The following is a 15,864-nucleotide window of genomic DNA, read 5'->3' as shown; positions in this document are numbered from 1 at the left end:
TATTCTTGCTAGTAAATAATAGATTCTGTCTGTGTGTTTAACTTGAGTAAATGAATGTGCTTCTCCATATAGTTTGGAAATTATCAACAATAAATACAATGCTATTATCTTCTATTATGTAACTAGACCAGAGTATTCATTTGCAAATTTAAGATGATTGACTATCTTGGTACACTATTTATTAATACTTTACAATATTAACAGTAATGATTAGGAGCTTAGCTAATTTCATCCTGGGGTAAAATTAGTCTACTGATAATCACAATGAATCATAGACTGAGATGATCTGTGTAGATAATATGCGGACTTGGAGACAGCATCACCTGGGAAAGCTGGCATTTTCCTCCATATATATAGGATCAAGGTTATTTATTTTTTTAAGTAAAGGCAAACTTGGGGACCCAGCAATAAAATGGAGCAAACAGAAATGGCATTCATTTGCAACGTATTCAGATGTTTACTTATCCTTTAGTCTAACACAGAATTTTACACTCCAATTAAAAACCACCCACACACACATAAAAGTAAGTTAACCGGTGATTCAAAAAAAAAAAAAAAAAATCTAGGTTCAGAGGTTTGCATTTATTGTCCCTGGGCACAATCCTAAGATGGTAGTTATGAGAGAAGTGATTTTACTGCAGGTGAAATTGAAATTTTCTGAACTCCTTTCTGTTTTCTGATTCTACTTTTTACCTGCTAGGGGCAGAATGGACAGATAATCAGTTGAGACATTTATAAAACAGGTTTAATAATAGGTCACCCTTGCTGCCAGACTTAATGAGGGAATATTTATCTTCTTTTTGGGAATCTTCAGAACATAGATGCTGGGTAGTGGAAGTGTAGAGTGTAACAATATTACTAGTTACAAAAGAATTTGATATAGGATATGATTATCTGACTTCACAGCAAAATGGGATCCATGATACTGCCCAATGAAACACCAATCATGCAACTTCTGAAATTTGCTTTATATGCCTGCATGGTTCTGAAAAGTCACCTGAGATTTCTTGATTGAGTATGCTTTAGTTTTAATATTCAATATCATAAATACAGAAACTGTAATTCTAGTATCATTTTTGTCCTCTTAAGGTTTGTAGAAACCCCAGCTCATTTCTCTTGGAAAGAAAGTTATTACCGATCCACTATGTCCCAGAGCACACAGACAAGTGAATTCCTCAGTCCAGAGGTCTTCCAACATATCTGGGATTTTCTGGAACAGTGAGTATCAAAGAAGCAAAAACATGTTGTACTTGAATTATTATAAATAGATAAATAGAGATTATAAAAATATTGCTCACTAGGGCATGTTTTTAGAATCAATAAAAACCAGTCAATATTGTTGGGAAAATTTATTTCCTCCAATAGTATTTCTGTGTTCAAAATTCAGTAGAGGTTTATTCAGCTTACAACACCAAAAGATCATTATTCCAAGGTGGTATAATTTTGGAGCATCAGAAGGGCTCTCCTCAAACCATAAGAGACTCTTAATCATAGAAACAAACTGAGTGTTGCTGGAGGAGGGGGTGGGGTAACTGGGTGATGGGCATTAAGGAGAGCACATGATGTAATGAGCACTGGGTGTTGTATGCAACTGATGAATCACTGAATTCTACCTCTGAAACTAATAATATACTATATGCTAATTAATTGAATTGAAATTTAAAAAAGGTGGGGAGGCTTTCCTGCCTAACTCCCAATAACTTCTCCAGGGGCTCCCTTGATACCCAAAATCTGTTCCTTTGGCTTAAAGACTCTTATTTGCTGTTACAACACAAATACCCCCTGAGAAGGTAGAATACTAAATTTTGTTGGTCATTTATGCCTTGCTAGGCAAATGATTATTATCTACTGTATTAAGATCAAGTTTGGATAAGTGAGTAAATTCAGCAGAAGATAAAAGAATATCAAAGTACTTAGTACTCTAAGGGATAGGGTATAGAATACTCAATTCCCGATACATCCTTTCTCTCCCATGTTCTACCTAGCAATTCTCTGACAAGGGCAGGGATCATGATTCCCACTGTACAAATAGGACTTAGATTTGAACAGCCTGAGATAACACATTTGGCATGTGGTTGAGCCACGATTTGAACCTAGAGTCTCTGACTCCAACGAATGAGCCTTGCCAAAGGAAAGAGAGGGAGATCATTGTTGTCAACTGGATGCTTGTGTTTTAGTCCCATTCCTTGCCTAACACACTTTTGTTTGTCCTTTATGGTAGGCCCATATGTTCAGTTCAGCCCATTGACTTGAACTTTGTGGATGAACCATCAGAAAATGGTGCAAGAAACAAGATTGAGATTAGCATGGACTGTATCCGCATGCAGGATTCGGACCTCAGTGACCCCATGTGGGTGAGTGGTAGGAACGTCTCCTTTAATCTGTGGGCCGTGCCATCCACATCTCTGTGAAGTCTGTGTATTTCATGGCATATAAAAAGGCAGATGGCCCTGAATGGACAAGGCCACTGGGCAGAGAGTCAATGTGATCAGCAGAGAGAAAATTGTTTGTGGATTTTGCGTCTTCCTCAACTCTTCTTACTGCATATGCTTCCACTGGTGTGAGGAAGGTGGGTGGGTGGGAATAATCCCTTATGTTCTTTATTTGAATTGTTCCTTATGTCTATCCCAATTTGGAGAGGGTGGTACCAGTCCAGGGTTTTACAAGAGGTCAAGTTAGAGTCAGAACCAGAGTCTAGATCTGAATTCTATCCAAATTCTATCTATACTATGGCAGGCTGCCTCTTTCATGGAACTATCCTTAAATAAAGGAGGAGGAAGTAAATTCAATGTGAATCTAGATACAGATTTAAGTACCTAGTAATAGAATAAGGGGAAAGAAGGTAAGTAATACATAAAATAGTATTTTGGGGGGGATGCTTTGCCAGTGAGTCACTCATGACCTTGGGCTTCAGTTTCTCATCTGTAAAATGGGGAGACCAGAAGTGTAATGGGTTAATAATATTAAAACACTTTTCTGAAATGTTTAGATGAAATTTTCTGTATTTCTGTAGTACATAGTGCTGGTTTGTTTGTGTGTGTGGTTTTTTTTTTTTGTCTTGTTATTTTTTTTTATTATTATTCATTCACCATACAAATCCTACTTTTCTGTAAACACACACAACTCAAACAAACAAATCCTTCTAGAAAAACAGGTGGAAAAGAGCTAGAAAAAAAGGTGGGGATTTCATAGATCATGTGTCAACATGATTTTGAAAATCACTTTAAAAATACCTGGCCTGTCTTATCTAATAGAAGATTTTACTGGAATTTTCACTATTTTTTTTTTATCTGGAATTGTACTTTTTTTTTTTTTTAATATTAGGAGAAGGTGTGTCAGGAAAGGGAAGAGGAAAGAGCCAAAAATATAAAGTTGTAACTTTGCAAATATACTGATGTTTTGCCCCTAAATTGATAAAAGGAATATAACTATTCTTCAATGGCCCCTTCTGTTCTAATACTGACACAGTTCTCTGTTATCTTTGAGCTAGTGAAAGGAAAAGGATGGATAAATCCAAGGGGCAGGTCACTCAAGGCCTTGGAATGTATTACAATTAAACCTATGTAGGGGTAAATTCTGATTTGAGAGTGACTTCAAAATTAGGATATCTCCAGTTCACTTAATAATATCACCTCTTGATAGGTAGCAAAAGCCCAGGCAAACCTTTCTTTTATATTCTCTCCAGGGATTTTCTGTTCTGATTTCTGAACTCATAAAAGCAGGTGAATTTATATAAAGCTTAAAATGGAGAGTCAAGCCTTTTTATTTATGGTTTCTACTCTTATTTCACATGCTTTCACACACTGAAACATGTGGTTTCTAAATGTGCCATGCCCTTTCTTATTTTTTTATATTATTAGAAATTCTCTCCTTAGGAACATCTTTTTTGTGTGTTTGTTTTTGTTTTCCCCCTCTAGCCAATTCTTCTCTGTCCCTCAACAAACAGTATATCCTGTCTTCTCTGGGAAAACTTCCATATCACTATTCGCCACCAGTCTGAGTTAGAGACCATTCCTCTGAAGCAACCTAGGCCTATTTTTAGTCCTATTACTTATTATACAATCTTATCATCGTTTATTTCTCTGTCTCTCAACGGGACAGGGGCCATATTTTGTCATGCTCAGCATTTGTCACAGTAGCTGTCACATAATAGGCCCTTAGGAAATTTTGAAGTCCTGCGAAATGAGAATTGGAAGTTATCTTAAAAAGTCAAAAAGTTCTCTTTCAAGCAGTCCTGTCCAAGAAAACTTTCTTTCAGTGATGTAAATGTTCTATATTCTGTACTGTTCAATGCAATAGCCACTAGCCACATGTATCCTTTGGGCATTTGAAATGTGGTTAGTGCAATTGAGGAACTTAATTTAAATTAAATTAAAATTTAAATGACCACATGTGTCTAGTTGGTAGAATATTAGGAAGCACAGTTCTAGAATCTCTCCTGTCAGAGGACTGTTCTCTTCTTGAACATTCACAGCGGCAAAGCTTCCTGTCCCCTCTGCCTCTCGTATCCCTTCCCTTGTAACTATGGTCTGTCAATTGGAAGATGCTACGCTGCTGAGGTACTTTATTCTTTACTTCCACTGTTTTCTCACTTCTGTTGGAAAGTACCTAGGTTTGCTCTCTGAGCAAAACTTTAGTTATTTAATGTCCATTTTGGTGCTTTTACAAATCAGCTAAAGGAAACTTTAAAGAAATCCTAGTGGAGTATCTGAGTGAGAGTCATGGAAGTTCTACAATGATGTTTGAAAAGGGAAAAATGAAGGGGAGAAAGTCAAGAAACTACATAGATGTCATTGCCCTCATGATAAGTGTCTAAGAATGCACTGCTGTATGGGTTGGAGGTTACTGTTATTTAAGAAATACTGATATTTAAAAGGATTATCCATTTGCATTCAACATTTTTTTCCTGAGTGTCAGTTATAAACACACACATACACAAACACACGATATTGATTCTTTTAAATAGATTTTTAACAATGCTACTAGGAGGACTGATTGAAACAGTGTGTTCAATTTGAAATTGATCCAGATTTTCTTGTTATAATTCTAAATTACAAATTTTGAAACTACCTTTTCCTTAAGCATCAATAGTCGGTGGCAATTAACATGTTTGATACTTAATCTTTCCAATCACTTTGTGAGGTAGAATTTATTATCGCTCTTTTATAAATTAATCAAAGGCAAAACGGGTTAAATAACTTTTCTAGGATGACATGTGTACTCAACAGCAGAGTCAGTATCCTACCCATACTACTGGACTTGATCTTTTCTTTTCTCATTTTTCCTCCAGGGTACTGTATTTGAGAGGAACTTGAGTTCTATTTCTTCTTAAGTACCTGTCTGTTCTGTGAGCATTAGGGATGTCTGTGTGGAGAAACCACTCCTCCTCCACGAGATAATCCTATAGTAGAGTCTCCACACTTTGCCTCCTCTGAAGAGGCACAGGTCACCATCAGTAATGACGGATGATAAAACATTCGTCCCATCACTTATTAGCACCTTCAAGCTTGGAATTGTTTACCAGCTTAAACTGAGGGTAACACAAAATCAGGAAATAAGACCCAGAAACATTGCAAGGAAATAGGGACTGAAATGATCCAGAAAAAGCTGGAAAATAAAATGAAATGTGATTTTCCCAGTGATAGGTCACTTAGGAACAAGGATATTGAAAGAAATCTACAAGTTGAGGGAGAAGGAACTTGATGACTTAAGCTTGCCTCTCTGTGGCTGTTCTGTTTTTAATATCCAAAGAAGTGAGATATTGCTAGTAAGTTATAGGTCTGTATGAATCTTGTGTCTTCCTTTGTCTTATGATCATTCCAACATCCTCATCTATGTCCACGTGTGGAGGACACATCGATGGGAATGTGCAACAGTGACAGTCCTCAGCAACAGGAGTGGCAAAATGGTAGACATGCTCAGGATCCTATAACTAGTATTCTGGTTTGGAAAGTAAGAACTAGGATCCTCTTAGATTCCTTGTCCTTTAAACAGACAGCTTCTGCTACTTGGTAGCATATTTTCACTTTTCTTATGTAGAGGTTAATAGCTAAATAGATCTAAAACTCTGCACATAAATTACTTTCCTTTTGCATATAATATTTTAAAAATTTGGGATCTCCGCCAAGCATGTTCTCACTATGCAAGAAATATGAATCTGGGGACATGAAACATGTCAGGTTATTAAGGACAGAAATCTTGAAATTGAGAATGGCATCCCATTTTTATCGATTTTTTTATACAACCTTCACCTTAGTAATTAGTCATGAAATAGAGTCATAATGTCTTTCTCTGATTATTAACAAAGGAAATTTGAGTTGCAGAGAATGTATGTGCCTTCTTCATCAGAATGATTTTACTGTCACTGAAGAATGAACTACATTGAATTAGCAAATGAAGGTGATGAGATTTCTCAAAATTTTTTCATAATTTAGCCTGTGTTTCCAAGATCCTGTTGGCTTTTGATTCTACTGTCTAATATATTCCTTTATATCTCAGCCTTGCCTTATTTACAAACTGTCTAAACATGCCTGTCATATCTTCAAGAAGGAGATAAGGGCATCAACATTTAAATGTTCTCCTGGAATGATTGATGGAAACTACGTAACTTCTATTTTTGCATTTATTGGTTCTTTGTGCTTTAAAGGAAGCCCTACTTAGTTGAACTGGGTTTTTCCCTTGTGATTCAAGTGGCAATTATCTAAAACCATCCAGCTTTGTAAATTCTTATTGTAGCATCCCAGATATACACGAAAAGTCTTCAGCTCTGCATTTCAAAGAGCAGATAGTGGGTGTTTTGGAAAGGCTTAGGCCATAGCACCGTGTATACTGCCTTACATCTTAAATGGTCCAAGATTCCTATAAGATTTCAAGTATACATACTAGATCTAGCCACAAGCATTTCCTTAGTACTTACTGCATGCTCTGTTCTTTGTGAAACAGATGAACAAATCATGGTCTCTAGCTTTGAGAACACCATAATACAGCAAATGAGCCAATGTGTACAAAATTACTCACATGTATGTATTTTTTCATTTTTTTATTTTTATTTATTTATTTTTTAAAGACACAAAAGGAATGATTTATTGTGCCTGAAAAGACTGGCAATATGTTACAGAGAAGGTGATATTTTTAGGTCTTGAAATATGAGTCAAATTGATCAAAACAGGGAAGGGAAAAGAGGTCCAAGTTTGGATAACTATTATGAAAATAATTTATTAAAAAACTATCAGGTAACACGCAGAAGTTTTAAAAGAGAAGATTCAAACATTTGGCTAAGGAGTAATTTCTATAGAAAAAAGGACAAAATGTAAATTTGAAAAGTTTATAACACATGGCAAAGGTTTAATGGCCTTAACAACCTAAACATTTAAAAATTAATAAGAGAAAGATGAAGTCCCTGCTCTTTGGCAAAGAGTCTAAGTAATTCACAAATGTTTAACAGACAAAATATTCAATCTCTCTAATAATAAAAAAATTGTGAATTCCAACAATGAGTTTCATTGGTTATCATCATAGATTGTGTCAGATTATCATCTACCTGGTCAGCAAAAATTTAAATGATTTGATGATATCCAGTGCTGATGAAATTGTTGAGAAACAGAGAATCTTTTCACTTTGGGCAGGAATATAAATTGATATATTTGGAGGACAATTTGCCTCTTCTATTTTATTTAATTTTAAAGGTACTTACCCTTCATCCATAAGTGCCACTTTTAGGCATTTTCTTCACAAAAAAATTCAAGATATGTAAATAAGTATACACACACACAGATATTTACATACTGATAACGTACACACAACACACACACATATACACAGAAATGAAGGCTTCATTACAGCATTGTTTATAATATCTATAAAATGATAAGACTAGGTAGAATTTTGTAGGCTTTAAAGGTTTGGACTCAGATAGGAAAGAAACTACAGTTTAAAGCAAACGAAGGTTAAGCTCACCATTGAGAGATGGTATTAACAATCATGATGCATGGTCATTTTCATCTTGCCAGTTTTATTGTTCATGAACCTCAGTGTGATTTCTGTGTTTGTGCTTTGTGTGCGGTATCTTTATGTTCTAGGAAAGATTATATAGAATTGATATTATTTCTTCTGAAATGTTTGGAAGAATTTGCTAATGAAACCCTCTGGGCCTGGATATTTCTTTTTGGAAAGCTCTTTAATTATAAGTTCAGTTCCGTTAATTGTTATAGAACTATTGAGATGATTTATTTTATCTTGAGTAAGTTTTTATAAATAGTGGTTTGTAGGGGCACCTCAGTGGTGCAGTGGGTTAAACGCCCGATTCTTGGTTTCCGCTTGGGTCATGATCTCACAGTCGTGAGATCGAGCCCCACGTGAGGCTCCACACTCAGCATGGAGTTTGCTTGAGTTTCTCTCTCCTTCTTCCTCTGTGACTCCTGCCCATGTCTGCATGTGTGCACTCTCTCTCTCTAAAATAAGTAAATAAATCTTAAAAAAAAAATAGTGATTTGTAAGGAATTGGTTGATTGCATCAAAGTTTTGAAGTTTTGTATGGAGAATTGTTTAGAGTATTCCCTTACTAAGCTTATAATGTCTGTGGGATCTGTAATATCTTCCTGTTTCATTTCTGATATTGGTAACTTGTGTCCTCTCTCTTTTTCTCTATCATCAGTCTCACTAGAGATTTATTAATTGTATTGATCTTTCGAAGAGCCAGCTCAGCTTTTTGGTTTCATTGTTTTTCTCTATTGTCTTTCTGTTTTCAACTTTATTATTTCTAGTCTTACTTTCTTCTGCTTCTTTGAGTTTATTTTGTTCTTCCTTTTCAGGGTTCTTAAATTAAAAATTTATATTTTTGAATTGAGATCTTTCTTGTCTTCTAATGTTAGTATTTACATTTATAAATTTCCCATGAAACACTGCTTTAGTGGCATCCCCTAAATGTTGACATGTTTTATTTTTATATTGTTCAGTTTAAAATATTTTATGATTTCTCTTGAGACTTTCACTTTGACCTGTGTGTATTTACAAGCATGTTTAATTTCCAAGTATTTGGGTATTTTCTGTTATCTTTCCATTACTGACTTCTAGTTTGATTCCATTATGATCAGAAAACATATTTTGTTTGATCTCCTATTTTTGAAATTTGTTAAGGTTCATTTCATGAGTCAAGATATGGTTTATCTTGATGAATGTTCTGTGGGTGCTTAAAAAGACTGTGAATTCTGTTTTTGTTGGGCGGAGTGTTCTATAAACGTCAGTTGAGGCCCATTGGTTTATGGTATTATGCAGTTCTTCTCTATCCTTGCTTATTTTCAGCCTACTAAGTTCTGTTGATTACTAAGAGATGAATACTGAAGTCTTCAACTCCAGTATTGGATTTGTCTCTTTTTCCTTTTAAGTCTGTATGTTTTTGCTTCATATATATCGAAACTCTATTTTTAGGTGTATTGTTTTTATCTTCCTGGTGAATTAATCTTTCTGTCATTATATATTTCTCTTTATTCCTGGTGATGTACTTTGTTCTGAAGTCTACTTTGTTTTTATATTAATGTAACCAATCTAACTTTTGAATAGTGTTGTCATGGTAAATCTTTTCTTCATCCTTTTACTTTTAACCTATATTTATCATTATATTCGAAGTGGAGTTGCTTCTACAATGTATAGTTGGTCGCTTTTTATCTATTTTGGCAATCTCTATTAATTGGTGTATTTATATTATATATGTATAGTAAATGATATAAATGCACACACACACACATATATGTGTGTATATATATATAGCATTTGTGTTTGGTGTGTTTGTTCTCACCATTGCGCTTTTGTTTTCCTTTTCTCTGCCACTATTTAGATCACTTGACCTATTTTTAGTATTTCCTTTTAATTATTCTATCTTGGTTTTGGCTATATTTCTTTGCATATTTTTAATTGTTTCTCTAGGGATTGTCATATTCATAATTTCTCATAGTCTATTAAGAATCAATATTTTACCACTTCAAATGGAATGTGGAAAACCTACCACAATATTGGTTTCATAACCTTCCCCCATGATGTTGTAGTTGTCATATACATTACATCTATGTACATTGAACACTCCATCAGACAATGTTATAATTTTTGCTTTCAATGTCAAATGTATTTTTAAAGAACTCAAGTCTATTTTATTGAATAGGATATTTATCATTGATGTTGTTTTTCCTTCATACTAAAGTTATAATTCTGACTGAATACTATCAGGAAGAATAGGGAATTCTATGGATGGGTTCGTTCATCAGAATGATTTTTTTTCAAAGAACAATAAGTACTTATATTTTCTAAGCAGGACCATAAATCATGTCAGAGCTCTAAATTGCTGAATTTTTTTAAATATAAATTTATAAGCATTCCCTCCATAACCTCCGTCAACCTTTTCTCCCTCCCTGTCTACACACACACATACACATGCACGCAGACGCACACGCTGACTCACCATAACTCAATATGAACCACATCTATAGATGTTTTCTAAAATTGTAGAATTGTGTCAAAATTGTTTTTGATATGCCAATTGTTTTGTCCTCATTTGATAAATTTCATTCTTCATATGTATAAATAAGAAGCACATACTCTGTGAACAAAGTATTCTTCAGTAATTCAGTCTAGTCAGGCTATAAAGGGCTGGTGAACAACATTGCTGCATGAGTCACTCAAAAATTCTCAATTTCCCTCCCTACGTGCTTTCTCCTGGCTCAAAAGGTGGAAGGGGTATGATCCTTGATATTTCATATAAACAGCAATTATTTTCTGTATGTCTTTGTCTCCCAGGCATCTGAAATGCATAATATCTGCCAATTCTAAGTCTGACACCAATATCAGGAGCTCACATGAAGGAAGGCCTCTCAGCCACCCTCACATCTCCACTACTACCGTCTTTTTGTTCCTCCCACGCATTCCCTCATTCCTTTCCAAGTATCCTACTTCTCTCCCATCTCTACTTCCTCCTTGTCAGGTCTTCCAGAGAAACACTACAGTTCAGGGTAGGGAGACTGGATGCAAGGTTGTTTTTTTGTTCTTGTTTTTACTTTGATGACTACATTCTATGTAACAGGATTTTACAGTTTATTACTTACTTTAGTATTATGACATAAGATTTTTAGCCAGATATACTGTGGTTGGAATTCTGTCTTTACCAGTTTTAGCTGTGTGAACTTGATAATCTCTATGAGCCTCTCTTTCCTCATTTTTATGGATAGACAATAATACCTAATATTGGCCTCAGAGAATTGTAATAGTTTGTTTCATTATCTGATTTGTTTACATTCAAAGTTCCTGGCGTATAAAAATACAGTCATTCAAAAATTTTTTTGTTATCACTTGTCTGTCTATGCTTTTTTTTAAAATAAGAACTCTGAGATAGGTGAGTATATATTACTTTTCATAATAAAATGCAAATTAATAAATTTCTCTGATTATAAAAGCAACGCATACTAATGAAAAAGAACTTTAGAAGTATCAAAAGCATATGTCATCTCTACTTAGTGATGAGTTATAAAACTATTCATTTTTTTCCAGTTTTTTCCTTGTAAGAATGGATTTATAAGATGTATTCAGATCATATCATATATAAAATTATAATCTTTTTTTGCATTCAGTGGTGAACATATTTCTCTTACTAGTCTTCAAGACAACTTTAATTGCTCTGTTATGTCATTACATAGATATACAATGATTTAACTGTTATTTTACTCATAGATTTTTAACAATATTTATATAGAGAATATTTTCTTGCACTAGATGCTTATAAGTGTAATTATTGAGTAAGATTGTATGAACACCAGTGTTACTGATACTTATTATCAAATTTCTTTTCATGAGTTTATTTTCAATTTATACTCATACAACTGTGCAGAAGTGTCTATAAACTTGAATCAATTTTGGTTAAACTATCTCTTTTTAAAAAATACAAATACTTTTGGGTGACTAGTCATTTGCACATAGAGGTGAAACAGTCCCTCTTTGTATAACTTTGATTGCGATCTATGGAAGGGATGGTAGTTTTGACTGGAGATGAGTAAGACATCTTGGAGAATGGAGCGTCTCTGAGTGCAGTGAGCAGGCCTAATCACTGGGATGGGAATGATATGAAGAAAGGGGTGAAGAAAGAAGAGTACACAGTGTATTTCATATATATATATATGTATATATATGAATATGATATATATATGAATATGAATATAGATGAATATATGATATATCATCATATATATATATATGATGTGTGTGTGTGTGTGTATATATATATATATATATATATATATATACACATACCCCCTAGGGTTAGCCCTGAACATGGGAATGCACATACATTTTCTCCTTTTCTGTGCAGCACTCCTTAACCCTTGCTCTTAGGATCTTTACTACCCTTACCCCTTGGCTACTATCATTAAAATAATCATTCAACCATAATTTGTATCAAATAAGCTTTTGTTTATTAGCTCTATGAAAACAAATGAAACAAAATATATTCCGCATAGAAAAAGCCCTCCACTTTTTGGAAGATGGGTTTTGTTTTTACTTATGTTGCTTATGACATGGCCCAATATCCACTCAGATTAGACTGAGTTCAGATGTCCCCAGAAGAGCAGACTGTTTTCCTGTTCTGTTCTTTGTGCAGTGTAGCCAATCAGAAGGCACCACTTTGTTCAAGATTGCCAAGCCAGGGACTTTTACCTTAAACACAAGTATGCATTTCAAACCTTGAACAAACAGTCTGCTTAATAAAATAAGGGAAAGGGTTTTCTTTCTTTTCTTTTCTTTTTTCTTCTTCTCTAGAAATTCACAAACATCACTTACAGGTGACAGCCCCTCCCTTACAAAAGGGGCTGTTTGCTTTTTGCTTTGGTGTTTGGGTAAACTGCAGCACGCACTGGCAGAGAATTTATTGCCTAGGGGAAGGTGTTTGCAGTCGCTGTGTTTAATCTGAAAAGAAACCCTTTTCCTTGTATCCCCTCCCTCTGTTTTTGAGGAGGGAGAGTTGGAAATGATAGCCCTAGGGAAATAGTTCCCCTAACACCTGTCTTTGGTGTAACCTCAGCAGTGTTACTTAAGACACTGTGCTTAGTGTGTATGCATTCAGAATGACAAAGTTGAAGAGGGCAGATAAACAGAAAGGGATTTCAGCAGAAACACAGGAGCTGGTTCTGACCTTACATCCTCTTAAAAACCTATGAGTCTGAACCTATCATGCTGGTTTAGAGAGAATCTGATTTGTTTTTGAAGTAATATGCTGTGAGTCACCTGTTCGTTCCTTCAAGCGACCAGTTTAATATTATTTTATCTATAAAACTCAGAAAATTCTAGAATGTTAGAAACAGTAGACATGATGTAGTTTTACTCTAGCTTTCCTTTAATAGATAGGAAAACTAAGATCCAAGTTGATTAGGGTGAATTTCTCCAATGTTTCCAATAGGGTTTATGATTGACTCTGGATTAAACCTAACTTTCTGGATTAGTAGACCCACCTTTCTATCTCCTATTAGAGATAGTGCTGATGAGCTCAGGCTCTGGAGGAGCTTGCTGCCTGCCTTTGAATCCAGATCTCTCATTCACTATGTGGATGACCTTGGCTAAATTCTGATATGTTTCTGAGCTTCATTTTACCCACTTGCAAAATGAGGATGATGATATTGGTGACATACCAGAGCAAAGCTATTTAGCATATTGAGATAAGACATGTCAAGCCGTTAACATAACATCTTGTATGAGGTCAGCTCTCAGTAGTGATGGTCATTACTATTACTTCTTAGAATATGATAAAGCTGGAAACAGGAAATTATTAATCCCAAGTAGAGCAATTACTGATGCCGATAAAAGCAATATTTGCATTGATTTGTATTTTTGAATTTCAAAAAAAGAAGGTAATATCTGAAGATATACTAGTATGCTATAAAATCCATTAAGCCCATTTTTTCCCCATTTAAAACTAGATAGAGTTGAGTTTTCTTCAAATTAAGTCAAATTTTGAAGCAGATTTCTTTTAAAAGCTCATGTACTCTGGTGTCCATTCAGGTCTCAAGAACTCACAGAAAACATTTTCACTTCCATTACTAAATAGTATTTTATTTTAGTTATTTGGGTGTCATTCAGTAATCTTAACATAATAAAATATTCTCTACTCCAGAGCACAAACTTTGGAATTGGATACCCAGATATCCCTGGGTTTGAATATTAGTGTGAATAAAGTCAGAGCTATGTGGATTCCAAAACAGTTTAGTTCAGTGGTTCTCAAAATGTGATCTCTGGCCAGCACACTCAGGAACTTTGAAAGACGCAAATATTTTGGGTTCCACTCCAGATCTGCTGAATCAGAAACCAGAAGAGGAAGGGCGACAGTCTTTCAATAAGCCCTCCAGGTAATTTTCTGATGTCGGAGAAACACTGGTGCAATCCAATATTTTAACATATGTATTTTTATAGGCTGAGAAACTCAGGCTCTGAGTGCAGAGTGACTTGCTCAAGGGTACAGAGCCATAATGACAGAGAAGAAACTTCTAGGCCAGTCACTACTTTAAAATAGACATTTTTAGCTGTGACTCATCTTAAAATATGTGGAAAGTTCTGCTGGGTTATGCCATTGAGAAAATAAAAGGTAGAATGTAATAGTTTCGGAAAGTAATTAAACATTTATTAAGTCTTCATCAGTAAGATGTTGTTAACAAATTCTCATACCTGGTTTTCTTAAATTGTAGGTTCGTAAGAATCTTTTCCCTCGCAAAAAGACTAAAATTTCATGCTTGTATTCTTGTCAATTTGACAAGAATGTGCTGATTATTTACTAAGTTCAAGATACTCTGCTAAAGGTATAAAGTTTAAATAAAAGAGCTAAGTCTGTCACTACCTATAACTTAAAATCAGTGAGGAAGACAGCTATGAAGTTAATGAACTAGGTTATAAATGATCTAAATCATATCCAAGAAAATATTTGTTGCTTACCTATTGAGAGATAAATAAACAAGGTGACAAATGGGTACCCATACTGGACAATAGACCAATTTAGTCATCAGCAATGACTGCTGGGCTTTATAACTTTGGGGATAGTATTCACATCATACTCAAAAAGCATCATAACTTTTAGGCATTAAGCAACTCAGTGGTCCTGCACCTAGCCAACATTTGCTGCTTTCTATATTTGAGACATTCTGAAGAATGAATGAATAAGTAAAGAGCATGTTCTATTCCCAAGGACCTCACAATTTATTACCAGACAGGAGACACTTAACAAACAATTCTTATCAAGATAGAAAGTGGTAAGCACCAGAGGAGAATATAGACAAACCTCAGCAGGAATTCTGATAATCATGTCTATGTAAAAGCTTAGGAAACATACTGGCCATGTGAAAGAGGAGAAAGAGAAGGTACTTTAGACCTTGAGAACTATCTAAGTTAGTTAGGGAGCAGCCTTAAATGTGGGAAGCGTTCAATGCAAGAGAACAGGAAATGATGGTAAGTAAGAACTGGAGAATATTTGCCTCACTTAGAGTAATGCAAATTATTATTATTTTTGTTAAGTTCCCTGGACCCACCGAACATATATGTGGGCTATCAGTTTGAGACCCCTTGAGTTAAGTGTATAAGTTAACTTGGTAAATTGTGTATTGGAAGGAAGTTTTGGCTGGAACTCAACAGGGAAGAGAAGGAATGAGAAAATAGACAAATAGTTGAGTTGGGGTCAGATCAAGGAAGAAAGGGATACATTCTAACATGGTGGTCTTGCTGAACTGATTATAGGATACAGAGTATGGGCAACTAGAGAATGGTTGCTGGAGATGTGGAGGTGCCTGCATGTGCATATGTCCCCAAACTCTGCAGTGTCATGTGGTTATTGTTAAGAGAAGTAGGTGTGTT

The 15,864-nt window shown here is 34.9% G+C and overlaps 1 protein-coding gene across 2 annotated transcripts in view; it reads left to right on the top strand.

Moving 5' to 3' along the window:
- The window catches only part of TP63 (tumor protein p63), a 234,479-nt gene that overhangs the window by 91,383 nt on the left and 127,232 nt on the right, over positions 1–15,864 (top strand). For both annotated transcript variants that reach the window (XM_064581768.1, XM_064581824.1), the window contains exons 2-3: positions 1,090–1,218; positions 2,222–2,354. In XM_064581768.1, coding sequence (XP_064437838.1) covers positions 1,090–1,218; positions 2,222–2,354 — 262 coding nt within the window. The remainder of the gene's footprint in view (positions 1–1,089; positions 1,219–2,221; positions 2,355–15,864) is intronic.

This window comes from Mirounga angustirostris, unplaced genomic scaffold (genome assembly GCF_029215605.1).
Source record: "Mirounga angustirostris isolate CCGP_5_RB_7025 unplaced genomic scaffold, mMirAng1.0.hap1 SCAF_1, whole genome shotgun sequence".
Taxonomy (NCBI): Eukaryota; Metazoa; Chordata; class Mammalia; order Carnivora; family Phocidae; genus Mirounga; species Mirounga angustirostris.
Note: the sequence above shows the minus strand (reverse complement) of the source record. Positions and strands in the feature narration are given on the sequence as shown.